This window comes from Triturus cristatus, chromosome 2_1, assembly GCF_964204655.1.
Source record: "Triturus cristatus chromosome 2_1, aTriCri1.1, whole genome shotgun sequence".
NCBI classification, from domain to species: Eukaryota; Metazoa; Chordata; class Amphibia; order Caudata; family Salamandridae; genus Triturus; species Triturus cristatus.
The window spans coordinates 937,679,798-937,701,177 of record NC_140581.1 but is presented as its reverse complement, the minus strand read 5'-3'; the positions used below and the strand labels follow the sequence as shown (position 1 = coordinate 937,701,177).

The window sequence follows — 21,380 nt, the reverse complement described above, 5'->3', positions numbered from 1 at the left end:
ACGCCACTGGGAAAGAGGGCTTTTGAGGAAAAGACATCCATTCACCAGTAAAGACACATTCACTGGTTCTTTTTAACAGAAAAACATAGCACAGGTGTGGGGGAGGTGGTCCCAGGAGGTGTGGCATGAATGGAGAGGGCTTGAGCCTGAATACTGTAACAATAACCCGGACATGCTTCAAATGTCCATGTACAAAGGAAAGAACTGCAGTGAATACAAAGAGTGGTGCTCACCAAAAACACACAGTGGTGCCCACGGTTGTCTGGCAAGGTTTGTGCCAAACAACCATTTAAAAGGACTGAATGATGGGTAAACCTGTGGTTATGTCACTCATCTGCATCCAAGAGCATATGAGCCAGGTAATGCCACTGGCCAGTGCTTAATTTGAGTCAGTGATTGCCAGTGGGATCTTCCAGCACATATCTTTTACTCAGATAATGACGGCGAGCAAGAGGAAAAAAAAAACCAAAAACAAAAAAACCACACAAATGTGAAACGAGGAGGAAGAGAAAGACGGAAAAACGGGCACCAGGGAACAGCAAGAGTGTCAAAGGGGCAGAAGGAGGGGCGGCTGGTGAAATTTGAAAGTGGTGAAGCACAAAAGAACTTTCCAACTTAAACACTGACTGAAAGACGCAAGTAAGACCATACTTACAAGAACCCAAGGTCTGAATTGCGCAATGCAATTTAATAAATGCCAATGACGTGGAAACAAGACACAGAGCATGGATAGCAATGCAGCGCCTACTTGACTGGAGACAGCAGCAGTAAGTCGGAAAACATACTTTGTGTAAATAAATTAAAAAGTACTTACCTGACGGTGTGCAGGGAAGACACTGGAAGAGGCATGACGCCAGGACCACCATTCAGTGTTCCTAAACCACAGAGCCTCCAAGCCCGACTCTGATGTGAAGAGCCAACAAATGTAACCAATCATGGAGCTGCTCTCATGCGGTTTCAGCATGAGAGCAGCATCATGATTGGTCTGAGCAAGCTAGCAGGGTTCCTTTTCTGATTAGGAGCCTGTAAACTTAATGGTGCGCCTGAAGTGCCCCATGTCTGGCTGGCTGTCGCAAAACAGCCAGCCAATCTGACATGCGGACTATGTTTAGGCAACCACTCCCGAGTCTACAGAGATGCAACACACTTCAAATGTTCATGTGACCATTGACCATTTTATTAAATAGATGTTTTCTGCAGCAGCTGCTCTCGCAGCAGGCGGGGCGATGCTCCTCCGCCCTAGAGGAAGAACCGCAGCTGGGCAGAAGTGACTGGTAGGGGATTAAAGAGGCCTGAGGTGAATTCATCACTATGCAGCCTTGGTATTCGGTGAACCGATTTTTAATAACACCGATGGAGCAGAATTTTGGGGTCTGGCACTCATTCTTTTACAAATTAAGTACTGCCCTGGGATACCAAACGGCTTCTGCTCAGGACAAAAAGTGCTCTGGCTTTTTCTTCCAGGCAGTATATACATTCCAACAATCAGTAAAGGGACTGAATGCAGGCATATTGTGCCATTCAAAGAGAATCCCTGAGCCAATGAGCGTAGGATTTGGAGGAACATGGCGATACCTTTGACACAGGTTTCCTAATGCATCAGAACATATACTGTGTAGTATGGATAGTAAATTAAACCAGGCTATTTTACTCCACCATATTTAGGATTCATCAATTGAACAATTACTTGATATGAACGTGGCTAAGCGATAACTAAACCCTTACATTTTAAAAATCAGACTTCTGATTAGATGAAAAAGGCAACAAATAAGGTGATGTATGTAATGCTTGAATCAATCTCAGCCATTAGCAATCGCTACGGGATGCACTCCAGTCCATTGTTTTTCACCACCATGCCACTCTAGAAAAATGGCTGCCTTATGCAAATCAGTACTGCCCCTGCCCCTCAAGGTAGCAGTCTGACATGAACTACCAGGCAAGGCCCTCTCGAGAAGGGAACAATCAACTACAGATTATTTGTGTGTCAGAAGAAGAAAGGCAACCCAATGTATATGTAAAATTGATCTCATCCCTGAATGAAGCAGTTTTGGATAAACCAGCCCTGCTGCACCCACAAATTTATGCCAGCTGTATAGGATCCATTCTCTGGTCTCAGAGGAACACAATTACATTTCTATAAAAAGTACTAAAGTGACGTTAGTAACAAGTACACATTTTCTGATGCGATGGGCTCAAGATGAGTGAGCCCCATAAGATACTAACACTCCGATTGGTCCCATTCCAGGTCCCCCGCCACCATGGGGAATGCAGAAGGTTTTGTGAAGGTTTAAGTGCGAGACGTCGGATCCATAGTCACCAGGACGGCATAGCCCCACCTGTCAAGAAAAAATACGATCTCAGTAACGCAAACAGATTGTCAAAACATATTCAAAGGACGTATTTGAGCATATGGATGCAATGTAATGCCACAGGTTGTTAGCCTCCTTTGAGTGTTGGAAATCTTACTGCACTTTTGATTTAGGTCGCCTTTATATTAACATGCTAAGTACTGCCTTCACTTAAGTGGGACAACAAATGTTGCATTTACTACAGGAGGTGAGGATGAGCTTGAAAGTTGCGCGAGAAGCAGAGAAATGAAATAATGTGTTACTAAGAGGTGGTTTTATTTTGCTCTACCTTCTGCACACTTGACTATTCAATTTGAGCTTTGTGACATTTTGTGTTGTGTTTTCAAACTTGAGATGGAGTTGCTAGTATGTCAGGAAAGGTCCTCTTAAGATACCTTCTACCTGCAGATTACAGTTATTTACAATCATCTCATATCACAGGCTGGAACTTGGACATCAGCATGCTCCCTCAAACTGAATGCAATAGGAGGCCGCGGGTCGATCCATAGGATAACCCTCAAACTGAATGCAATGGGAGGCAGCGGGTTGATCCATAGGATAACCCTCAAATTGAATGCAATGGGAGGCAGCGGGTTGATCCATAGGACCCCTCGAACTGAATGCAATGGGAGGCAGCGAGTTGATCCATGGTCTTCGAAGAGCTGATCAGGTCAGTCTGTCCCATCTCACTGAATCTGATGGTAGGAAGCCTTCTGGATCTTTCTCACCCAAGAAACATTGTTCAAAACTTTGCTTTCAAAATTGTGAATAAAATGTGACATTTCAGAAATAAGTCTTTAGGTTCACAAACTGGGTGGGTTGTAGTTTTACATAACGATCACTAGAGATGCAAAAGGGACAATTTTCTCATTTTTAAGTGCTTGCGTTTTGGTGGTAAAAGGAATGGATGTGAACAAATGAACTAGAAAGTTACATATTCATAAAAGGGGAGTTGTGAATTAAGTAACCGGCAAATCATGCGTTTCGCCAAATAAGTTCTATCCATTTTACATGCAAATACATCTGTGCGTGCATTGTTCTCAGACGCGAGAGATTCCAAGGTCACTCAATTTTATAGTTTTTCTGAAACATTAACGTGTCCAAGACTATGACTCAGCAGAGCCTACAAGGACTTCTCATTGCCTCCTCGTAGACTTGCGGCCAACCATCTGCCATGGGAGAAAAAAAAATCCCTTCCCAAGGTATTTCTAAAATAAGAGTACATACAGACTTCGGTTAATTCTATATCGACAAAAAACCCTCAAGAATGCCATGCAAAAGGGTAATTTGGGTGAGGGGAATTTATTTTTATATTGACCCCTCCCACAAAACAGTCCAATTGACAAATGATAAAAAGCTACTATTACGGCCTTAACATATCAAATGATGTTTTAGTCCTGGTGTCAGAGCAGTTTCCTGCCCTCCTGCTTCTGCCAGCATGTGGCCTCCAGTCATGTACAGCCCACTGCAACCCGCTTCGGGCTATCCGTGGCCTACCAGTATGAGCCTCACTCATCCCAGGTGCTGCTTCCTTGTAAGTTAAAGTATATCCTAGTTGACATGCTACTGCAGAACAGCACGGTTCAGACTTGTGACATGGTATGGGAGTGGCTCCTTTCCTAACATGACAACTCACTATTCTCAATTTCGGAACAATTCCAACGTCTTCCTAGTTAAGTGAAGTGAGAGCATAACATGAAGCTTTCAATGTTCTGCATTGCATGTTGCCAGTGAATCCTGGTAATATCGCTCTTCTCGCTTGATTCCAGTTGATCCTGTGCCCCTTTTTGGGGAGGTCCTTGCTGGGTTGCTACCTTCATGCAGGTGCTTGTGCAGAGTTTTTCTACCAAAGCTGTTGATGCATTACCGGATTTCAGTTTCCTAGTTCCAATTCCCCCACCTATTGCCACAAGCATTCACAAGGACAGAGGAACCAGAAGTCCCTTTTATCACTATCAAGAAGGCCACAACATGCTAGGAAAGTGCAGAACATAAGTTCTTCCCACACTTATCCCAGTAAAAACAATAGCATATTTTCGAGTTGAAAGACAGGCCAGAAATGCAGCCAGATAAACTGATAGATTTGATCCAAATTCAAAGTAACATTTTTCTGCGCTGGACAACAGTTTTAGTGAAAAGCTGTGCAACGTCATACCTTAAAAAAATGTATTAATGTAGACAAATTAGGAATCCATAAATCGTGGTCACACACATAGAACTTCTAACTTTTTCCAAAACAATCCACAAGAGCACAAAATATTGTAAAAAAAATCCTTGTATTTACTTGAAACATGCATTCACCCATTCAAGTAACCTGCTACTCTGTTACAGTCGCAGATTCAGCAATCTCTCAATTGGACAAAGAAAATTTGATCCACATTCTAGGATGCGTCTTGCAAGCAATCTTTTTAATCTGAGGAAGGATGAAATTCATGGAAGTCTAGCAGTGTCTTACATTTGTTAAAAGTAGATCTCTAGAGGAATCCCTTCTAAGGAGACTAACAATGCCCTCAAGATATGTCACCCCATAATGCACTTTAAGAACCAGTAGTGTGCCCAAGTAACTTTTAACAGCCAAACCCGCTGTGAACCTGGTTAAACTAATCAGCACAACTGTTAGTACTCTGTTTCCAGGCATCTTTAGTAACAAAGACAGGTATGAAAATGCTACCGTACCATACAGAGTCTAAGTGAATACGCTCCTGTACCATACCGAGCCGAAGTGAATACGCTCCTGTACCATACCGAGCCGAAGTGAATACGCTCCTGTACCATACCGAGCCGAAGTGAATACGCTCCTGTACCATACCGAGCCGAAGTGAATACGCTCCTGTACCATACCGAGCCGAAGTGAATACGCTCCTGTACCATACCGAGCCGAAGTGAATACGCTCCTGTACCATACCGAGCCGAAGTGAATACGCTCCTGTACCATACCGAGCCGAAGTGAATACGCTCCTGTACCATACCGAGCCGAAGTGAATACGCTCCTGTACCATACCGAGCCGAAGTGAATACGCTCCTGTACCATACCGAGCCGAAGTGAATACGCTCCTGAACCATACCGAGCCGAAGTGAATACGCTCCTGTACCATACCGAGCCGAAGTGAATACGCTCCTGTACCATACCGAGCCGAAGTGAATACGCTCCTGTACCATACCGAGCCGAAGTGAATACGCTCCTGAACCATACCGAGCCTAAGTGAATACGCTCCTGAACCATACCGAGCCCAAGTGAATACGCTCCTGAACCATACCGAGCCTAATTAAATATGCTCCCGTACCATACGGAGTCTAAGCTATAAATAAAAAAAAGAGCAATTTAAGGGAAAACCAGCAAAGTATACAAAATCAATACTTTGAAGTCAACTGCCAGTGAGGTCAGCTGGTGTGGAATGGAAAGGAATATGCTACTTACCAGTATGCATCTGTTCTTGGCATGTAGAGCTGCAGAGTTGTACACTTAGCATAGGTCGCCATCTGGTGTTGGGCCCGGATGTTTGCAGTTTGTTTTTCTTCTTGGACCGTCTTTGGAAGTCACGAGTTTGGTGACTCCTCCTTCGGTCCGTACTGCGCATGGGCTTCGGCTCCATCCTCAGATTGTTTTTCGCCAACAGGGAAATGATGGAGCGTAGTAATAACAGTGAGAAACCCATGTGTGTTGTATCTAAATAAGATGGACTGGAACGGATACAGGTAGCCGGGGAGGCGGGTGGGCGTGTACAACTCTGCAGCTCTACATGCCAAGAACAGATGCATACTGGTAAGTAGCATATTCCGTTCGAGGCATATGAGCTGCAGATTGTACACTTAGCATAGATTATATAGCAGTACCCAACCTTAGCGGCGACCACCGGTATCCGTTGCAGCTGTTTGAAAGAGTGTTTTTAGTACAGCCTGGCCCACCCTAGCTTGCTGCTGGGAGTGCACATCTACACAGTAGTGTTTTGTGAATGTGTGCGGTGTAGACCATGTGGCTGCCTTGCATATGTCATCTAAGGGTATATTCCCTAGAAAAGCCATAGAAGCCCCTAACTTTCTTGTAGAGTGGGCTTTAGGGGGAACAGATAATGTTCTCTTTGCCTTCTGATAGCAAATTTGTATGCATTTTACAATCCACCTAGCTATCCCTGATTTTGAGATGGGGTTGCCTTTATGTGGTGGAGAAAAGGAGACGAACAACTGTTTGGTCTTCCTGAAGGGTTGCGTTCTTTGTATGTAATAAAGCAACGCTCTTTTCACATCTAGTGTGTGTAAGGCCCTTTCCGCAACAGATTGGGGTTGCGAAAAGAAGACAGGTAATTCCACTGATTGATTGAGGTGGAAGGGGGTAATGACTTTGGGCAGGAACTTCGGATTAGTTCGAAGTATGACCTTGCTGTGATGCATTTGTATGTAAGGTTCCTGTATGGTGAACGCTTGTATTTCACCAACCCTTCTAAGGGAAGTGATAGCTACAAGGAAAGCTGTTTTCCAGGTGAGAAATTGTAGCTCACATTTGTGCATTGGTTCGAAGGGCGGACCCATTAGTCGTGTAAGGACCAAATTTAGATTCCATACAGGGGAGGGTGGTGCCCTGGGAGGAATTACTCGTTTAAGGCCTTCCATGAAGGCTTTAATAGCGGGCACTCTGAAGAGTGACAAATGCTGTCTGTTTTGTAGATAGGCAGCGATCGCTGCTAGGTGTAGGCGTATGGATGAATACGCCAGGTTACACCTGTGAAGATGGAGCAGATAGCATATGATGTGTTGTATGGATGCATCTAGAGGGTTGATTGTATTGTTACGGCAGTACATTACAAATGTTTTCCACTTTGCGGCATAGCATGCTCTAGTGGTAGGACGTCTGGCTTCCATGATGATGTTCATGCAATCAGGGGGAAGGTTAAGGTACCCGAATTCTAAGATTTCAGGAGCCAGATCGCCAGGTTGAGCTGAGCTGGGTCCGGGTGCCTGATTTCTCCATGGTTCTGGGTTAGGAGGCATGGGGAAAGGTGCAGTTTTTGATGTGGTACCACTGATAGTTGTAGTAGCGTGGTGTACCACGGCTGTCTGGCCCACGTCGGAGCTACCAGAATGAGTGTGAGGGAGTGCTGTTGTAGTTTCCTGACCACTAATGGAATTAGTGGGAGAGGTGGAAAGGCGTATGCAAATCTGCCTGACCAGTTCATCCATATCGCATTGCCCTTGGACAATGGGTGTGGGTATCTGGCGGCGAAGCTTGGGCATTTTTTGTTTTCGTGGGTGGCGAAGAGGTCTATTTGAGGATGCCCCCACTGTTGGAAGAATGGGTGAAGAACTTGTGGATGCAGTTCCCATTCGTGTAGTTGTTGAGTCTGTCTGCTGAGCAGATCTGCTATGGTGTTTTGTACGCCTGGAACATGTTGTGCCAGGAGAAAAATGTTTTGGGGAATTGCCCATCTCCATATGCTCTGGGCTAAGCGGGAGAGCTGGGGAGAGTGTGTCCCCCCCTGTTTCTGTATATAATACATCGCAGTCATGTTGTCTGTGCGAATGAGGACTGCTTTGCCTGAAATCTGGCTTTGGAAAGATTTTAGGGCTAGAAAGATCGCCAAAAGCTCCAGATGGTTGATGTGGAGCGTTTTTTGCTGTGGCGTCCATAGACCTTGCATTGTGAGGTGTAAGAGGTGCGCTCCCCAGCCGGAGAGCGATGCGTCCGCTGTTAGAGTCACTTGGGGAACCGGGTCCAGGAACGGCCGTCCCTTGGAAAGGTTTGTGGTGTTCCACCACTGCAGAGAGTGATGTGTGCGGCCGTCCACCAACACCAGATCCGTCAGCTGACCCTGGGCCTGGTTCCACTGTTGTGCTAGGCACTCCTGAAGTGGACGCATGTGGAGTCTTGCATGGGGCACTATGAAGATGCAAGACGCCATCATCCCTATGAGCTTCATAAACACTCTTGCTGGTAGAGAGTGTTGAGGAAGGAATATTTTGCGTAAGGCTAGAATGCTTGTGATTCTGGCTGAGTTTGGATAGGCAATACCTTTTGAGGTGTCTATGGTGGCCCCGAGATATTGCTTTGTGTGAGATGGTATGAGGTGGGACTTTTGGTAGTTCACCGTGAAGCCTAGCTGATGAAGCAGTTGGATGGTGCTGTTTGTATGTTGCACGCATTGGTGGTAGGACGCGGCTTTTATGAGCCAGTCGTCTAAGTAAGGGAAGACGTGAACATGTTGACGTCTGAGGTGTGCTGCTACTACTGCTAGGCATTTGGTAAACACCCGTGGTGCAGTGGTGACCCCGAAGGGGAGAACCTTGAATTGGTAATGTTGCCCGTCCACCACGAACCTGAGGTATTTCCTGTGAGAGGGGTGTATTGGAATGTGAAAGTACGCGTCTTTCAGATCCAGTGTTGTGAGAAAGTCTCCCTGGCAGAGGAGTGGGAGGACTTGTTGTAAGGTGACCATGTGAAAGTGGTCTGAATGTATGTAGGCATTTAGAGGCCGGAGATCCAGAATGGGTCTGAGGGTCTCGTCTTTCTTTGGGATTAAGAAATATAGGGAGTAGACCCCTAGATTTCGTTGATTGTCGGGTACCTGCTCTATAGCGTGTTTCTGGAGGAGCGAGAGTACCTCTTGTTTGAGCAGTGTGGAATGCTCTTGGGACATTGGACGGTGCCTTGGTGGGATATTGGGTGGGGTAGATGTTAGCTCGAGGCAGTACCCTGACCGAATGATTTGGGTCACCCATTTGTCCGATGTTATGGACTCCCATACGTGGATAAAATCTTGTAGTCTGCCCCCGACCGGAGTGGAATGGTCTGGGGGGAGCGAAGGGGAGTCATTGTGCGGGTGGGGTGGCAGAACGGGTATTGTTGGTTTTGCCCCTGCCCTTATTGTTGTTGCCTCTGTAACCACCTCTTTGGTTGCCCTTTGAAAAGGTATTTTGAGGAGGGGATTTGTAGGAGGTAGAGGCATTATCGGTGGAGGAGCCTCTACCTGTGCCACGAAAGGACGAGCGTCGAAAGGAACGCTTAGAGGCTTGGGTCTGGAGCGCTCCCATAGACTTCGCTGTGTCTGTATCTTTCTTCATTTTTTCGAGCGCTTCGTCTACCTTTGGGCCAAAGAGTGTTTGCTGGTCAAAGGTGTGATTAAGTATTGATGTCTGGACCTCAGGCTTGAACCCTGATATCCTGAGCCAGGCATGGCGGCGAAGCAGGACACTGGTGTTTATGGCTCTAGAAGCAGTGTCTGCTGCATCGAGGGCACACTTAATGGAGGTGTTTGTGATTAGTTTGCCCTCCTGTATCAGGTCATGAGCTTGGCGTTTGTATTTCTCTGGAAGGTGCTGCATAAGAGCCTCTAATTCATCATAGTGTGCTCTATCATATCGCGCAAGCAGTGCTTGTGTATTTGCAATGCGCCACATGTTTGCAGCCTGGTAGGCGGTGCGCTTACCAGACGCGTCCAGAAGTTTAGATTCCTTGTCTGGTGGTGGGGCATCTCCTGAGGATTGGGAGTTAGCCCGTTTTCTAGCTGTGGAGACAACTAGGGAATCTAGAGGAGCAGGGCCCTTGATGTATGCAGGGTCTGTGGGTGCCGCCTTGTACTTCTTCTCTATTCTAGGGTTTAGTACTCTGGCTCTGACAGGGTGTTTGAATACCTCTGTAGCGTGCTTGGTGACACCCTTAAGCATGGGTAAAATAGCAGTGGAACGATCTTGTAAATCAAATGTATCCAGTAGGAAGTTTTCTTCCACTGGTTCAGTGTGCATGTCCACCCCATGGTAGTGTGCTGCTCTCTGCACTAAATGGTGAAACCCTAAGGAGTCCTCTGGAGGAGACGGCCTTGATGGGTATAGGTCGTCTTGAGGTACATTGGGTATATCAGGGTTATTATAATCCTCCCATGGATCTGGGGTCCCTGGTGGAGTGGAATCCATTGGGGCGTCCCCTGGGTCATTGTCCGGGTCCCCGTCATCCGGATCTGGGGATGGGGCCGGATCGTAGTGAGGTAAAGGTGGAGGGGGTGGTGGTGGGAGGGGGGGTGGCAGTGGGGAGGGTACTCTAAGGGGAGAAGTAGCTGAGTCCCTCTTTTTGGGTGGAGGAGGAGGAGCCGGAGCCTCAAGGCGACGCTTCTTAGTAATCACAGTCAAAAGGCCAGTCTTTGGATCTCTGGACAAAGTCTTTTGTAAAGGGTCTGGTGTAAACAGAGCCAATGGCGCCGAGTCGTCTGTCGGCACCGGCGATTTCGGAACCGGAGGTTTCGATGTTCTGTGTACGCCATGCTTTTTGGAGGTCTCCGTGTGTTTCGGCGTCGAATGCTGTTTCGGCGCCGGAGCGTCGGTGCCGACCGATTTCTGTTTGTGTTTGGTCGGCGCCGAGTGTCCAGGCTTCGGCACCGGTGGTTTCGGAGTCGAGCTGGATTTTGCAGGCTTCGGTGCTGAGTGGTGTTTATCGGCACCGGGCGTCGGCTGGCTCGATCCCGAGCTGCCGTGAGACTTTGAGTGCTTCGACACCGGGCCCGAAGGTGGGGTGATCGAGGCTTTGGTTTTGGTTTTGCCCAGGCCGGCAGGCGAGGGAGTAACCGGAGTCTCTTTGGTTTTCGGTGCGGGGCTGGGAGGGGGTATTGTACTCACGGCCCGCTGTCCTGGTGTTACGTCCTCCCGGTCGGAGTCGTCGGCCTCGGAAGCGCTGACGATGTCTTCTCCCAGTTCGGTGTGTGTCTGCCCCGAAGCTTCGGCGTCGTCTCCGAAGATGTCCGGTGGAGCTGTCGAGGATGAGTGCGCCATGGTGCGTCGAGCCCTTCGATCTCGGATCGTTTTCTTCGATCGAAAAGACTTGCAGGCGGGGCAGTCTCGAGCCTCGTGTTCTGGAGAGAGGCAAAGGTTACACACCTGATGGAGGTCGGTGTGGGGAAATTTAGACCCACATTTTGGGCACTTTTTAAACGGAGTCCTTTCCATCGGCCGGGACCGGAGTCGCGGAGGGCCCGAAGGCCGGTGTCGATGTACGGGATGGAAAAAGTGCCGCTTCGAGAGATGAAGATGATGAGGAACTCGAAGAATCGAGGATTTTCCGTCGAGGCTGGAACCGTAGAAGTTCGAAGCCGGAGCACGAAGTATCACATCCGAGCCCGATGGCGGAAAAAAACAATCTGAGGATGGAGCCGAAGCCCATGCGCAGTACGGACCGAAGGAGGAGTCACCAAACTCGTGACTTCCAAAGACGGTCCAAGAAGAAAAACAAACTGCAAACATCCGGGCCCAACACCAGATGGCGACCTATGCTAAGTGTACAATCTGCAGCTCATATGCCTCGAACATGTTTTTTTGATAGGACATTGCTCAGGCAGATGGAATCATTTGTGATGAGATCATGGTCTTCACTTTCCAGCAGCGCCCCTTCTCACTGCCAGTCTGCATCGAATAGTGGAATCACAGATGAGCCAAGTGCGGTGGCCACAGCAGCCTCATTGGATTGAGAGAGGGGGTCTGGTACTGCGGTTGAAAAGGCCTGTTGCCTACATCAATTGGGACCATAGACTAGCGCAGCTCATTCTACGCATTTACACAACCATTGACGCAAAGTTGAACCTTGCCATATTGTAGCAGTGCAGCATTAAAACACACTTTACTCAAAAAAAGTGCCAATTTTTTAGTTGCGTATCAGGTGCTTGACCACGTAACATTGGCTATTCACTTTGTACCATTTGGGAACAAACCCTAAATTTACGCGACAACTAGTTTCTTTTGAGCTTCAGAAGCATGATTTACGGGGGTGGGAGGGATGACATGGTGCTCCGTTGCACCTTCCCAGCCACAGCGCTGCGAGGTGGTCTTGGTGACATGTTGGCTTGTTATAAATATACATCGGTATATAAGGGTGGAGAGAGTTGTGGTAAATGATCAGTTTCCTACTGAGCTGGGAGTGCATGATAAAGCTTTTAAACTCCATTTTAATTTGAGACCTTTTTGTGGCCACATGGGGTATTTGCCAAAAATGTAGCGCTTCCTTTCAACACAAGTTTTTATATAGCGTAGAGTTAATTAAGAAGCTCATAGAAGGTTATTCTATTCTTAAAGATAAGGTGCCCATTTTGAAACTGGAGTGGGTGAATGCAAAGATACAGAATTTGGATTTAATAGTAATATTTTAAAAGGGTATTTAAATACAAGAGAAAGGATTTGAAGGCTGTGTGCAATTTCTATATTTCACTTCAAATCTGCTTACTTGATTTCAGTCAAGCACAATGAAATATCCAGATACTCGCACAGCACTAAAGGGGTCACTCTGCCTGGGAACACAGAGCTTAACGCAGTTAAACTCAAATCTGTCTGTGACCCAGATTCAAAAGCTCGCAAAACAAACTGATTTGTTTCCTACACAACCTCGAATGTTAGTCCGAAGAAGCGCAGCATACATTAAACTGCAGCGTGTCCAGGCATATAGGCACCAGGTGGCGCAGACCAAGGAGGCAAGGCCCCTATCCTCGGCTTTACTTTTACAGTTCACCTTTTTCAGGTGTGTCAGTTCAAATGCCTCAACTAATGTCACCCAGGAATACAACTTCCATGAGTTAGTTTAAAGAAAAACTCAGAAGTGGAGGACTGTTCTCTGCGATACGGGCAAATTAAATACCTTAGCTGTGTTCATACTCTGTTAAACCTCAGAGATAAATCAAAATTTCCTCTTAAACTGACAGGACGCGGGGTCTGGGTTTAAACAGAGGGCTAAAAAGTAAATGGAAGGACATACATGTCAATTTCTCAAATCATTCCTGTACATTTGTGGAACATCATCTCACTTAACTTGCACACAGACTAGCAAGAGTAGGTTTCAATGATTTATATAATGAATTAACTTTTGTTAAAAATAGCTTAGAAGCAGTAGCTCCCATCAACTCCATCAACAGAAGCTCAAAATCAATACAATCCCATGATGCACACCACTCAACTCAAACCCAACTCCACAAAGTTATGTCTGTAGGAGGAAAACAATCCCCACCTGAGCATTCATGTTTGCTCCATCCAAGTAGACCTGGCCACCGTGTCTGTGAATGAGATCGCAGACATCGCTGATATCTTCTTCGAACACGCCGTTGGTGGATGGATAGGTTATCATAATGGCTGCCAAGTTTTCTTTGTATTTGTCAACCTATGAGACAGAATCGAAATATCAAATGAATGTACATCACAAGCATGTTCTGTGGCCTGCCGAGATGGAGAATATTGGTTTGCGGATGGGACAGGCCTTTGCTATTTTTGGTAATGTTGCTGCTTTACCTCACTTTAAGGGACTATCACTTAGAATAGACACAGAGCAGCCTCTTCTGCAGCTTCAGTGCATTGGAAGGGATTTATGACAACCCACATATTCAGTTGTAACGGAAGCCGTTGCAGTGCGAATGCCGTTACCACACATTGCCTTTACAACAAATAATGCTGTAAAAGCAAAGTCAAGGCATATGCGTGGTAAAGGTTTCACTAAAATATTTTACAGGCAAGTATAAACTATTAAAAAAAAAAAATATATATATATCTATATATACATATACATACACATACAATTACACGCAAAGGGTTTATATTTTCCTGTAAAGTATTTACATTTAAGTGGTGAAGATATGCATGGTAAAACATGCACAGGTAGGTACAAACACTTGTTGACACACTATATATGTGTGTATTTAATATTCTTACACATGCACAAATACATAATATGCATGATTATATATTTAGTAAATACATAGATGCATATCTTTAAAACCCCACAACCCCTCAACCAATACCCACTCTAAACCCTGAAATTACAATTGCCATCCAAAAACCCATACCCACCCTAAACTCTAGAAATACCATTGCCACCCATAAATAATGCCCACCCTAAACCCTTTAAAAACGTACAATTATACACACACATTTTACAACACATATGCCTTTACCATTCATGCCTTTATAACAAAATTAATTAGAAAGGCATGCGTTGTAAAGGTTATGCATGGTAGTGTTAAAAGCGTGGTAACGGCCACGTAACGGCAATGCTTGGTAACAGCAGAGTTGTACTGGCTGTTTCTTCATTGGAAGTGATCTTTGGAAGGAAATCTTTTGCTTGGGACTCCACCTGGAGGCCCCACACCAACCGCGTCTACTCATGCCAGATATTTGGGAATCATCCCCGATGCTAAAGCTATACAGGACAGTCTAAGTAAACACAGTAATCTCCACCTCCTTTCACATCCTGACTATGCTGCAAAATATTAACAAATAGCTAGCAGAAAACACTGAAAACGGTTACCCATGGGATGAGTACCAGCAGACTTGTTTAAGGCAACACTCTGCAGGAATCGCCAAGAAACTCCTTAACTGGTTCCAAATTATGCAAAATGCTACAACAAGGAGCATCCTCAACCTACCTCGCCGCACCCACATCTCAGAGAATTCCACTGGCTCCCTATACACAAACGCACCCAGGTCAAAATGCTCGCACACAAAGCATTACACAATCTGGGTCCTGCCTACCTCAACAGTAACATACATTTCCACCTACCTCCCAGGCACCTCTACTCAGCCAGACTCCCACTAGCACACATACGTGGCATACACAAAGCCACAGCAAGAGGTGGCGTCTGCTCCTACATCTTCCCTAAAGCATGGAACAACCTCCGTCACCACATCCGAGCCTCCGTCACTTTTCAAATTCTGCAAGAATCTAAAGACCTGGCTTTTTGAATAACCTCACCATGCAGACAGCCGCCTAAACCTTCTGCAAAGCGACTGGGTTCCCTCACGTGATTAGCACAATATACATAAGCTAACATCCTCCAAATGGTAGTTAAAGTCGAACTCCTGTACCTGCTATTAACCCTCCATGTGGTCAGAGTACTGAGATGTGTGTCAGATATGCAGAGAAATTAAAAAAAGAAGAGGTTGGGGCCTGCTTTGGGATCCACATGCCTGGTGTTCTGTTTCTCAACCAGTTTACTCACCTTCTCCTTTTCATCTCCCTTCATGAGGGTCAAGTGAATCTGCAGCAGCTTTGATGTGATCAGTTCAGTATACCTCAATGCTGCTCTGGGACCAGGGTCCAGGACACCTGCCTAAAGCACCCACTCATCCGGGTTTATTTGGCTGGATGATGTAAAATGCAGCTATCCTTTGTGTATATTGAAGAAACTCCTTTTTGTAGAATAAAGGACCTCCAGCCCTTTTCTTCTATTTTAAATTAAAATCACAGACATCCCTAGGAAGAGGCTTGATGCATGGAAAGGGTAAGACTCCCGAGGACACGGATTCCTAGTTGGGCCATCTTATCCATGTACACAGAAGCAGGACTTGTAACTCCCCCCTCTCTCCCAATTGAACCGCCTCGTAGGAACTTTATCACCAAACTGGAGGAGGTGGAGAAGTCACTCAAGGTCTTTGTTTCTGAGACATTATTTCCATTACAATGAAGACTCAAAGGCAGAATGTGCATAGGAGAGTGCAAAAACGACAAGCCTCTATTGTCAAAAACGAACACATCCTCAAACAAACTCAAATGCTTAAGCCAAACAGCAGAGTGCAGCTGTTGCTAATAAGTTTGAGCCAAGGGTTCCAACTTTAATGGTAAAGACAGTCTTCAGTGGCTTTATTGAATTAACTCCCATTCCCCCCCCCCCCCCCCCCCCAACCCACACACCTTAGGAACAACGTTCCAAAGGCAAGCCCCAAATAGCATGAAGGCCCTGGGCCATGTAAAGAATGAATGGGGAATAAGGAAAGAGGGTGAAGCCAAACAATCTACAGCAGCTAGTGACTGGCATGCAAGTGTAATGAACTACCTTTCAATGTGCAGTACAGTCAAGTTAAAAACAAACTGACTTAATATTTGGACTACATCAACATCTTTTAAAAGGTAAACCAGTATTAACATAAGTTGAAGGAGAAACATACCAGGGGTAACTGAAAGAGGAGAATACAGTAATCACATGACACAAGGGAACAGATGGCAAGAAAGCTTGACTAATGAAAAGTTCAAAATAGCAAGAAAATGTTTAAAGCATTTCCATCTTAGCTGCATTACATTTTGATTGGGATGAAGAGAAATGAGGACAGCAGGCACTGGTTATCAGTTACAGGAGAGCAACAATACTTGCCATGGCCTTCAGGTGCGCAACATCTATATTTCCATGCTTGTCCACTTCTACAGGTTGGATCTTCATGCCTGCCATCTGGGCACTGGCCGGGTTTGTTCCATGAGCAGATTTAGGAATAAGGCAGACCTAAATTTCACCACAAACATGTCACATCAACTGCGGGTCTAAATATCACCTCTTGCGCTGCGCATTTAAGGCATTCAAAGTAACAAGCATGATATATCCATGCAACAATTGTAATTTTGCACGTTACAAAGTCAACATGGAAGCATTTGAAGATAGTTTCAAATTAAACTCTCTAGAATAAAAAGTACCTCTGCAACATGAGGTGCAACCGAAAGCTACGATACAACCAGCAAAGTCCCAGCGTGTTCCTTCCCACGTCACTGTTACTCCTTTTATTAAGCTCTTAAGTATCCAACTTGTTTGGATCCTTCTAGATAATCATGAACACTGCAAGGGTTCTTTGTAGGCCCTCATACCATGGTGGCATACGAGAGCCATTTCTGTATGCCACTGTTGGGAAGCCTTTGCTGTATGTCATCAACTCCAAATAAACATTTTCAGTGGGCAAAAACCAAAGCATTAGGTCAATTGACAAGCACATGTATTAATCCACAAACTCACTCGCCTCCTCACCAGATTAGGAGCTTTGGATGACTTAGTACATTCATCTCAGGTCCTCTGCTGAGGTTTGGTGTTTTAGCCAAAAGTATGACCTCATTTCGAATTACAGTCTATCTGAATGACATATCCCCAAAAATAGGCAATTGTAAGAGGTAAACTTATGAATAAAGGTAAAAGATTAGACCAGGTGGGTTTTTGGATCTTTCCTGAATCTGGTGGACTCTTATGCATAAGACATGTTAAAGACAGTCTCTAGTTGGCAGGGGCTCACACCCTGTCCAAGTAGGAACCTTCACTCTAGTCTGGGTAAGTAATGTCAAAGGGGTGCATGGGAGCGGATGTGGCGGTTGCTGAGATGACCCTCGGTTCCTTACTGCTGTGCAAGGTCAATGATTAAGCCAGAGGTCAAGCTGGGAGACTTCGGGAGTACTGTGTAGCGGTTGGACCACTGGGCCACAGCTGCAGTGCCAGAGTCTGAGCAGTGCGTCACGGATGTCAGGTGTGCGGCACGTGAGACTCCCGCAGTGGCGGCCCTTCGGAGGCACTGCGCAGTCAGAGGCTGCGTTGTAAGTCGCAGTCGTTGCACCGTGTGGGGACCACTGCTTCGGTGCAGACAGCGGCATGGTGCCAAAGTTAGCGCCAGGCGCCTGATCCGGAGTTGCTTGGCATCGGTTTCTTCTTGTAGCATGGAACTCACTTCCAAGGGCACCTGAACTGGATTTGGCACCACTTGGCAAGTAGGACTCCCAGCAAGGGAGCCCAGGTTCCACAGGTGAAGTATTTGGTGGCCCTGAGACTTCCAACAGGAGGCAATCTCAACTTAATACCTTGGAGAACCTTAGAAAGCAGAATTTAGAGAGCAAAGTCCAGTAATCTCACTCCCAGGACAGAAGCAGTAGGCCAACTGAACAAAGCAAGCTGTCCAGAAGTGTTCGAGTATATGGTGTCAGAGGTCCAGTACTTATACCCATTTTAGCCTTTGAGTTAGGGAGACTTCAAAGAATGGTCTTTTCATTGCACAAGACCCTACCCTTCCTTGCTCTGGCTTCAGACACTACATGTGGTGGAGACTCCTTTGTGAGAGAATAGGCACAGCACTATTCAGGTGCAAGTCTCAGCTTCTCCCACCACTCTAGATGAGGAAGGCTCATCAACCTGGTGATGGGCCATCAGGATATGCAGGGCACACCTCAGCTACCAATGTGTGACTAGAGTGAATTCACAAAGCCGAACTGTCATCCAATCCAGATGTGTATTCTAGGGATAGGCAGAGGCACTAAATGGTTAAGTAAGAAAATGCTAACTTTCGAAAAAAGGCATTTTCAGACCTGCAATTTAAAAACCAACTTTACTTAACCCCTTCGGTGCTCATTACGGAACGGTTCCGTCATGAGCGTCGGTTGAGCTGTGCTCATGAGGGAACCGTTCCGTCATGACCACGCCCGCGCAAGAAACGGTCAGCGCTGAGCGGGAATCAGCGCCGCATCGAAGGGGTTAAAGAAGTTTAAATTATGAGTCCAGAGACACCAAACTCCAATTTTCTATCTGCTCCAATTGGCAGATACTCTTGTAAGATATTACCAGGCATCTCCAATGCGAACATATGGGAGACATAGGCCTTGCCATAGTGAACAGGAATTTAACAGTTCACGGCCAGAACATTTAAAACCCATGCATACATGTTCTACCTTTTAAATATACTGCACCCTGCCCAAGGTATTATCTAGGGCCTACCGCAAGGGTGCCTTACATATAATAAAAGAAGGTTTGGGCCTGGCACGTAGATGGACTTGCCAAGTCGCCAGGGCAGCCAGAGACTGCATACACCGGTGTTGCGGTGGCAAGCCTGAGACAGGTTTGAAGGGCTACTAATGTGGGTGGCACAATCCGTTCTGTGACCCACTAGTAGCATTTGAGTCAGAGGCCCTGGGCACACGTAGAGTACCGTATTGGGGATTTACTAGTAAATCAAAAACGCCAATCATGGAGAAACCAAATGCCACTACGTTTTAGTCACATAGTACATGCACTTTAGCACTGGACAGCAGTTGTAAAGTGCTCAGAGTCCTAAAACCAGCAACAAAGAAGTTCAACAGTCAAAAAAAGGAGGCCAGAAGCAAAGACAGGAAAAACCATGCCAAAAGATGCCAGGTCTAAAAGGATATATAGAAGCCCAACATTTGGTTGGGCTTGGTCCCAAAATGCTCATTGAACTATGTGCAGACAGACCACAGTGATCAACAAGTGTAGCTCTGTTGAATGTGGTTCAGTTTATAGGAATTCCGAAAATGAGAACTAGTCAGAAGGCCTTTGCTGGAATAAGCTTCTTTTAACGTTCGAGAGGTGCTTTGATGTAAATGTTTGCATAAAGAATAAGGACCTTCTTAGCGTAGGTCACTTGACCATATTTAAGAGCATGTTCAGTTCTGGAGGGCACGGACAATAGGACTTTTCTTTATTGCTATTGGTATATTGTTTGGTGCAATAATCTGAGTGAAAGCGTAGTCTGCTTAAAAAAACTGCAGATTTTACGAACACTTGTGAAGTTCCATCTGCATTGAGGATTTTGATGGTCTCCCTTTAAAAATATATTCACAGGGTTCGCAGGTACTGTGACAATTGAAACTATCTACTGTTCTAACAGCACAGGTGCACATTATTTGCTGCTACTACATACAGGGGCAACATGGCAACCTGCTGCTGAAGGTGCAGAAAAAGTTCACTTTTCCTAACACTAGCTTCATGCAATATGCCAAAGATAGAACTTGCAGTAGCAGAGAATATCATATTGCACCAATATCCATATATCTGCTCATTCACACAAATGCACATCTGAATAAAACGATAAGTAATTCCTAACAAAACTGAATATTGTCTTTACTACTTTCACTGTGAACACTAAATAAACAATTTAATATAGTGTCTGGCTATATGGACTAATATTTGCTGTGCATGCTCACAAACACCAAAGAAAGCCAGAAGTTAACGCTTATACTGCTATTCCCTCTGAGGGTCTTCTCAACTTGAGCAGTAGAGGCATCTAAGCTAGGTAGGCTTCATATTTCACTCCACTATTTCACACTTACAGTTCGGTGGTGTTCTCCTTTTCCATTTAGATAAGCCTTAATCGCAGCCAAGCCAGCATACTCGCCTTGGGCTCCACTGGTGAGAAAAGGTACATGCGATTAAGTCAAGAGATGTGCATTCAAACACGATTACAATCCAATGGTTCACATCTTGCAAAACAATATATTTCCCTTGACAAATTTTCTGAAGTATTTAAACATATCAGTGACAATGTCAGGATCTTCATAATGCATTTGAATAAATCCAGTAGGGCTTTGGGAGGACTTCAGAACTGACACATGGCAAACTATGTGCAAGAGTGGTAATTCATTCAAATATTAAACCGTATCCAAATTTGGATCAACGGAAGTCCTCCGCTACCGCTGACTAGAGAATGGTGGGTAACCAAGGTGGACAATACAGAGAAATGGATTCGATCAGTCCCTGCAAAATAGCATCACAAATTACCATAAGCTCTTCAGTTAAGCAGAATTATTTTGATTAGATCGACCCCTCAGATTTGAAGCATAACGAAGCACTAGAATACATCGAACATAACCTCAACAAATTATTGAAAATAGGGTAGAGAAGGCCTCGATACTTCAAACAGATACAATTGCAGACAATAGAATTGCCATTATAATACTAGGAATGTAAGGATGAGATCTACTCCAAGAATCCACAGACTTTCTTTGAACTCCTCACACCTAGTGCCTTCCAGACTGTATTTTCCATAACCAAAACACCAATGAGCTGCCACAAATTCTCTTGGGCATCACATCTTTGTCCACAAAGGATACAATTTCAGTTCCTTGTTCTGAATGATTAGTAAAAGTGTGCCTATTTAGTCTTAAAGATCACAAATTCATCCCCAAAAGCAGGTCAGCTGTCTTCTAAAGAAATGCAACTTAAATCACTTTAACTATGTCTCAAGGCATCTTTTGTACAGAGGCTCATTGAAAAGTGCAGCTGATGGACAACTAGCACCATACTTCACCATTAACAATCTAAATAACTTCTAATTTGGTTTCAGACAGACGCCACACAAAATGGATGATTCCTTGTTCCCAGATAATGGAAATATCGGTTTCCTCATTTGGTTAGATGTCTTTGCACAGTACAGCACAATAGAGTATAAGATACTACTCTCCATTATTTCTAAACCAATTGGATCATTAGAATGGCTCTAACCTGCACGAGCCCGAGCGGGTTCTTGCTTTTTAGGTCTCGCCTGACCCAGCGC

General features: G+C 45.4%; 1 protein-coding gene across 1 annotated transcript in view; it reads right to left on the bottom strand.

Moving 5' to 3' along the window:
- Positions 1-21,380, bottom strand: part of GLDC (glycine decarboxylase) — a 212,791-nt gene that overhangs the window by 47,967 nt on the left and 143,444 nt on the right. The window contains exons 16-19 of the mRNA XM_085633437.1: positions 20,158-20,233; positions 16,445-16,570; positions 13,315-13,464; positions 2,224-2,336 (exon numbers count right to left, since the gene is read on the bottom strand). Of these exons, the coding sequence (XP_085489563.1) occupies positions 2,224-2,336; positions 13,315-13,464; positions 16,445-16,570; positions 20,158-20,233 (465 nt within the window). The remainder of the gene's footprint in view (positions 1-2,223; positions 2,337-13,314; positions 13,465-16,444; positions 16,571-20,157; positions 20,234-21,380) is intronic.